The sequence below is a fragment of the Lycium ferocissimum genome, unplaced genomic scaffold, assembly GCF_029784015.1.
Source record: "Lycium ferocissimum isolate CSIRO_LF1 unplaced genomic scaffold, AGI_CSIRO_Lferr_CH_V1 ctg10220, whole genome shotgun sequence".
In the NCBI taxonomy this organism is placed as follows: Eukaryota; Viridiplantae; Streptophyta; class Magnoliopsida; order Solanales; family Solanaceae; genus Lycium; species Lycium ferocissimum.
This window is the reverse complement of record NW_026713210.1, coordinates 1-7,147: the sequence shown is the minus strand read 5'-3', so window position 1 is coordinate 7,147 and position 7,147 is coordinate 1. Positions and strand designations below refer to the sequence as shown.

The window sequence follows — 7,147 nt, the reverse complement described above, 5'->3', positions numbered from 1 at the left end:
ATTATTTTTGAACATAGTCTTGACCTTAATTTCTTACCATTATCCCACAACGTCCGAACGTACGAAATACGGGCTATAACACTTACGGAGCCATAAATCTCTGATTTGGAAAATACGAACATTTTGGAAAACATTTATGAATTATTAGGAAAGGGATTATGCCTTGGAGTCATAAACATCTAACTTTTGAAAATAAGGAAGATATGGAAACGTTTATGAAGTCATAACATAGGAATCATGCCTCTGAAAGAAAGGGACGAGCCTTAACATACCTGTTTAGCCTCCTATTAGCTACGCTTATGCGTCCGAGCTCGCAAATCTACATTTAAAAGGATTTATACTAACGTTAGCCTCTTTATCTCACACTTGTTCCAAGTTTCAAATCAAACTATTCTATATTTTACCAAAAATTGGGCAGTATTTTCCCTGTTTATATGCCTAGCCCGAATTCTTAATTCAACAACCAACAACAACACAACAATACCAACATTATCCATAATATTTCCAATTCCAAAATACTTCATAAACATCCCATATGGTGTTTGACTCATATTTCCACCACATAATTAATTTACAACAATTTTACAACTCCTTCTCCGTAAATAAACCAAGATTAACGTTAATAGCAGGAGATTCATACCTTTCTCTCAATAATATTTTCGTATCTTCACTTCTCCACTTTGAGCTTAAGCCATAAAGTGCCGCTATACAGTTTTGTAGTTGCAACTATACTCCGTGTGGACCGGGTTTTGGGCTAAAAAGTTTATGTGGGAAGCTTGGGGAAAATTCTGGAAGGTTTGAGGAAGTTTGGGTGTGTTTGGTCTGAAAAATTAGGGGGCTGTCCCCTTTTTATAACGGTCCAGGTTCTACCTGGACTGACTTAAAAATTGCTCAGCGCGATCGCACTGCAAAGTGGCGCATTCGCACTGAGTTACCAGGTCCTGCCCTGCGCGTTCGCGCCACCTTCTGGCGCGTTTGCGCAAGGTTATTTCTCTGCCAGACAACCGATCTTAAAATGCGTATAACGTTTGTTCCCGATATTATATGAGAACCCACGACCTATGGTTGGAAAGCTCTTTCAATTATCTACAACCTTTATTCTTGGTGTTTTGCCAAATTCCAAACTTATAATGATGTTTTGGCCTCTTCAAGTCAGATCATCCGAAAACATTTACTTAAATCATCCCTTTGAAGGGCTTATGTCCCTTTTCGGCTTAAGGGTCCTTCTTAGGACTTGCTCAACTTCCCATGTACTACTCATATAATGTTTTATATGTCCTTTATAAAAATCCCGGCGTGTGGACCCCACTTGGCTTACAGTAACGAGGGCTTTTCGTCCAGCAACATATGAACCGATTCACCCCATATGGTCTCCAGTGACATATATATATATATATACATATATACATATATACATATATATATACATATATACATATATATATATATATACATATATACATATATATACTATATCCCTATATATATATATATATATATATTCCTTGTATGACTTTACTCTTCTTTGAGCTCACACCAAGCCGCCTACAGTCTTGGTAGCGCGAAATTTTCTGGGGTGTAACAACTTTCTTTTGCTTCATTGAAAACCTCCACTTCAATGTCCTGTATAACCTTGCCTGCACTTTCTACATTGTTAGCAGTGTTCTCCACTACCTTTGATTCTTTTTTTACATTAGAATTATTTCCTGAATCAAATTTATCCATCACCCATTCCTTTGTAGTTTGCACAACATTTTCAACATTTTTATCCACCTTAACTGCTAATTCCTGACAGATTTCTCCTTCCTCAACCAAAGTAGCTAGTACATCAAACTTGTTTTGTCTATCAACACCTTCATCATGCTTAATAGAGTCATCTTGCTTCTGCTCCTTCAAACTAGACAAGTTTTTATTCATATCATTTTGGTTCTTTGTCACCTTGTTGATATTTTCCCCTAGATATGTAACCACAGTCCCACTAGACATAACCTTTGGTACAAATCTCTGAACAGTTCTTCTTATATATCTTCTATTATTCCTATGATTTTGCCTTTCCAACATACCTTGTCCTTGATCAACCACCCGTTTCTCTGTTCATCATGCTTCTCCATTGGTTTATCGGTATTTGACTCTACAATATTCTCCTGCACTCCTGGATGCAACACTCTACATTCTGCATTCGAGTGTCCTTGTAACATGCATTCAGTACAATATTTAGGCATGAAGTCATATTGGATCTTCACTTTAACTTTCATGACTGCCTTCGTGTCCTCATCTTTAATCTCCATTATCACAAACTTTGGCATATCAGCAAGTAAATCCACCTGAACTTTAACCCTAGCACAATTAGGCCTTGTTTTGTTAACAGGAGCCAAATCCAATTACAATGGCTTTCCAATAGTAGATGCCAAAGTAAACAATGATTCTTTCACAAAGTAAGGCCATAGGGTACAGATCTTTTGAAAAGTCCTTAGATAAAGTTAAGAGGATTCAGGAAAAGCTCTTGGCTGCTCATAGTAGGCAGAAAGAGTATGCGAATCAAAAGGTCCGAGATCTTGAGTTCATGGTTTGAGAACAAGTCTTATTTAAGGTCTCACCCATGAAGGGTGTGATGAGATTTGGGAAGAAAGGTAAGCTTAGTCCCAGATTCATTGGGCCATTTGAGATCCTAACCGTGTGGGGGACGTAGCCTATGAGTTGGCTTTGCCCCAAGGTTTGTCAGGTATTCATTCAGTATTCCATGTCTCTATGTTAAAGAGATATCATGAGGATGGTTCGTTTATCATTCGTTGGGATTTTGTCCTGTTGGATGAGAATCTGTCCTATGAGGAAGGGTCTATTGCTATTCTAGTTAGAGAGGTTCATAAGTTGAGGTCAAAAGAGACAGTGTCAGTGAAGGTTCAGTGGAAGAACCGTCCTGTTGAAGAAGCTACTTGGGAGACAAAATCCGATATGGGAAAGAATTATCCCCAACTTTTCACTGAATCAGGTACTTATTCCCTTATTTTTCTTCTTTGTCCGTTCGGGGACGAATGGTTGTTTAATTGGTATCTAATGTAATGACCTGCTAGATCGTTATGGTGGGGATGACTTAGAAACCTAGACCTCCGTTGGGAATTTCGAGGCCACGGGTGAGTTCATAGCGTGTTTATATATACAGTGCATGTTTTGTTTGTGTCTGTAGGGCCTTGAATTGGTGTTGGGATTTTTGGGTGAAAACTTGTGCAAAAACCCGAGCTACTAGTCAAAATGGACCGTCGCAACGGGTCCGTCGCAGCGAGTCTGGGTTCGCCGCCGCGGGATGCCAGAAACTTAATGAGGTCCGCCATAGTGGGAGTTTGCCCGTTATAGCGAGACTGCTGCAGCGAGACCTTGACCGTTGCAGCGGTCTACGCGAGGCAGAATTCGTGTTTTATATTCTTTATTCTGAACCCATTTCCTACACAGCTCCAAAATAGTTTCCAAGAACAGCTGTGGCGAAATTCTAAGGCTAGGGCTAAAGTACTCTTGAAAGGTAAGTCTCAACCCTTAACTTTACTCATTCCATCATATAATTAGGTTCCATGAATAGTTAAAGGTCCGTTAATGGTGAATGAAAGGGCTAAAACCCTAGAACTTAAGAAACCCTTGATTAATGAATGGGTTGTTGATTTTATTGTTGTTTAATCATCTAGGAGTATAGATTATCACTTCCTAGGATGAGAACTTGTCTATTAATGGTGGAACTTATTGACTGAGACATAGGGTTTCATAAGGATGATAACTTTGGCATAAAAACTTGTAAAAGGGTTAAATTGATTAGAAAACCCATGAATGGGAATAGTATGATGGTTTTGGGTTGATGTTATGATGAATTCACGCTTAGTGATAGTTCACCCAATTGAAAAGGGTAGAGTGTAGTTGGGTTCTTTCCCCCAATTGTGTATTGATTGAATAGATGATTCGAATACTCATGTAGTGCTATATTTCTAGACTTTGAATGTTCGGAAGCTTTGTGAAAGGGGAAAGCTATCGTGGAGTAATTGCATTGTCCCAGTTTTGCTTGCGGTAGGTTACGGTCTACTTGAGTTAGATTTTGATTAGTTGATTATGTTATGAAATTGATAGGAGAAGCATGATTAGGGCTTCAGGCGTAACGTGTGGTTGGAAATTCCTTAATTGATATTGGCTGACTTAATTATGTGATGAACTGTTATGAAATGATAAAGAAAGAGTTCATAAATACTCTTCTTGTTGACTTGGAGTAGTCCCTTATTCATGTTATTGATGAATTGATTCTTGAGTCTTGATATGACTTGTGACATAGTGACTTGTGCTCCCTGATATTGTTTTAATTGTGGAACGGAAATACATTATGATGAGAAAGATATTATAAATATGAAAAGGCACATTTGACAGGGGTGAGGATGTGGCCTAGTTATGGGCTCGTGATCCGAGGTCAGTTCCGGAGTGAGTGGTACATGGACACCATGGGTCCCCTGCAGGTCATGGCTAATGGGTCAAACATTACCATTTAGCATGTGTGTACGGATATGTGACAGAGTTGAGATAATTTATGATTTACGATTGTGTTTGGAGATTCCATGAGTTGATTTACTCTTATTGTATTCTAATTGTGTGGATTTATCTTATCCCTGTGTTGGCTGATATTTCGGTGTTGGATGATTCTTGTTGATGGTTTCGTGTGGTTATGTGCTGTTGTGCCTATCTGTCTATTTTATTGATTTTGTGATTGTATGCATGATAGTAATCTTAGTCGGCCTATAATATTTACCGGTACATAGTGTTTGTACAGATACTACCTTGATGCATTCTTTAAAGTCCTTGTATGATGACTTTCGGATTTTTGGGTTGTAATAGTTAGGACTTCCGCACTTTTATTTATTTTATGGCATGACTAGATGTTTTTTATGATTATTACTTGCTTATATTCTTGATATGTATAAAAATAGCTAAGTAATTGGTAATCGTGGGATGGTTGGTTAAGGAGATTGGTTCGCCCCCGGGGTGAATTAGCGTGGGTGCCGCTCACGGCTAATTGGGATATGACACTCCGACTTCAACCAAAAAAACTTTTGGAAGAAATAATAATGAAATCCTCTATTAAAGTACAACGAATCAAAACATGTTGATTTCTTAAAAACCCTACAGTGCATTTACCCTTTGCACCACATTGTGTAGGAATTATGGTTCTCAATTCTTCTAGTTCAGGACAACCATATGAAAACTTACCAACAATGGCATATTGCAAGTTTTCTATTAGTTCCATTCAAGTTACTTCTTTCGTCGTCCATTTCACGTATGGAATACCATCAACATACGTTACTTTCTTTTGTGGAATAGGTTCACATTGAAATAGTGAGGACGACTCTGTGGCATACAGCAGGGTTTGAGCAAACCTATTTGGGTTTGGATTAGGGTTTGTAGGAGGAGGAAGCGTGAATGAAGAAGAAGGTGCTGGTATTTTTGGAGGTGGAGGTAAAGCTGGGAATTGTGATTGGTAGTTAAGGTTTGATGACTGGCCAGCCGCCGTGCACGGCTGACCAGTTGATACGAATTGAATTGGGGAAGAACCAATTCAATCCAAAACGCGAAATTTAAAGATACAAAGAAAAGGGGATGAGGAATAAAGGATAAAAGCAAGACCAAATTAGGGCGAATTTATGGACAAACTTAAGTATATTAAACTTAGACCCTTCCAATTGAATCCGATCCTAAAAGAACCACTACTATTTGACACCTAAGGCAAGAGATTCGATTTAAATCCACAAATGGCAATCTCTTCATGAATATCAATGGACATAAAAGGTTCACAACCCAATAATGGAATCCATCATTAAATTTACTAAACTAAGCTAAACCCTAGCTAAACAAAATATGATAATCCTATCATCACTCAAATATTCATCATCAAAATCTAAGTAATGAAATCAAAGACAAGCTATATATACAAGATAAGTAAAGAAGACTAATAAGCAATTACAATGCTACCCTTAACGTAAATGATCCTTGTTTAGCTAGTCTTCTTAGTGTAGTCTTCAATTCAAGAACTGGGCCCTCATTGGCCAAACACGCCCCTCCTTGCATAGTATGGCCCTCTAATCAACCTTGCATGTACGGCCTTCTTTGCAAGCATAACCCTTCCTTGCACAAATAGCCAAATCCCGATCTTGTCCAAGTTAGCAAGTGTAGCTAATTCTGTAAATGTCCCTATTTGCATGTGTGGCCACTTTGCACATTTGGTCCCCCTTTCTAATAGCTTCTTCTTCAATCAACTCCCAAGCCACCTCCCACACATCATAGGCCTCGTTGTGGGGCTTGTGGCATGAGACCTCAAGGCCTTAACTCCATCCTTATCATCCATTCCGCTTGTTGAGCTTGAAGTTCCACATCTAAGCCTTGGATGTAAGTCTTGAAATGAGGTGTGCCAAGTAGGATCATATCATCCTCCCCTTCTTCAAAAGGATTTGTCCTCGAATCTGAACCTAGCAAAATCCAAGGGAAGACATACGAAGACATACTCCTCAAAGATTGAGGGTTAGCTCACAAAACCATAATCACATATTCATGCCAAGGATGAACAAATTTGTGGTATAACCACACATCAATGACAATCATGGATAACAATCGCACACATAAGGTATCAAGAAGTTGATCCCTCCAAAGTTCATGACATATCCAAAGTTCATGACATGAGGATAGAGTAATAAAACCAATGGATGGAAAATACGAAGCATGTAATACTACATTGGTTCTATTTGACAAGAAGCACCAGGGTAACTCATTTTCCAAATAAGGTGCTCCTAAATTCAATAAGGTAACACCCGGGTCAAATGGGAAGTATAGCCACCTATTAGGGTCAATATGTTACACCCCCAAAAATTTTCGTTAACATACAGTGACTAGACTAACAAAAGGCACGACGTATATGATGTTTTGATAAGTAAGAAATAACATTTGATGATTCTAAATGAGATTTCAATGACATTCGAAGTAAGAGAAGAAAGTTTGCCAAGAAAGACAAGGTATACGTTATGTATCGGAAGAGATTTATGAGCAATAAGATAATAATGATTTAATAGTGCCTTGGAGAAGAGTCGTAACGCCCCTTAGATTGTTAAGAGGGGGTTAAACAAGTTTAAAAAGG

The 7,147-nt window shown here is 38.4% G+C and overlaps 1 protein-coding gene across 1 annotated transcript; it reads left to right on the top strand.

The window, feature by feature from the left end:
- Window positions 1-2,419: 2,419 nt before the first annotated feature.
- On the top strand, window positions 2,420-5,500 carry LOC132041449 (uncharacterized; the record flags this gene model as incomplete). The annotated part of the gene is made up of 3 exons (XM_059432163.1): window positions 2,420-2,566; window positions 2,758-2,989; window positions 5,419-5,500. Coding segments are annotated over exons 1-3 (461 nt in total), but the record flags the coding sequence as incomplete, so codon positions are not given.
- Between the last annotated feature and the right edge of the window lie 1,647 nt (window positions 5,501-7,147).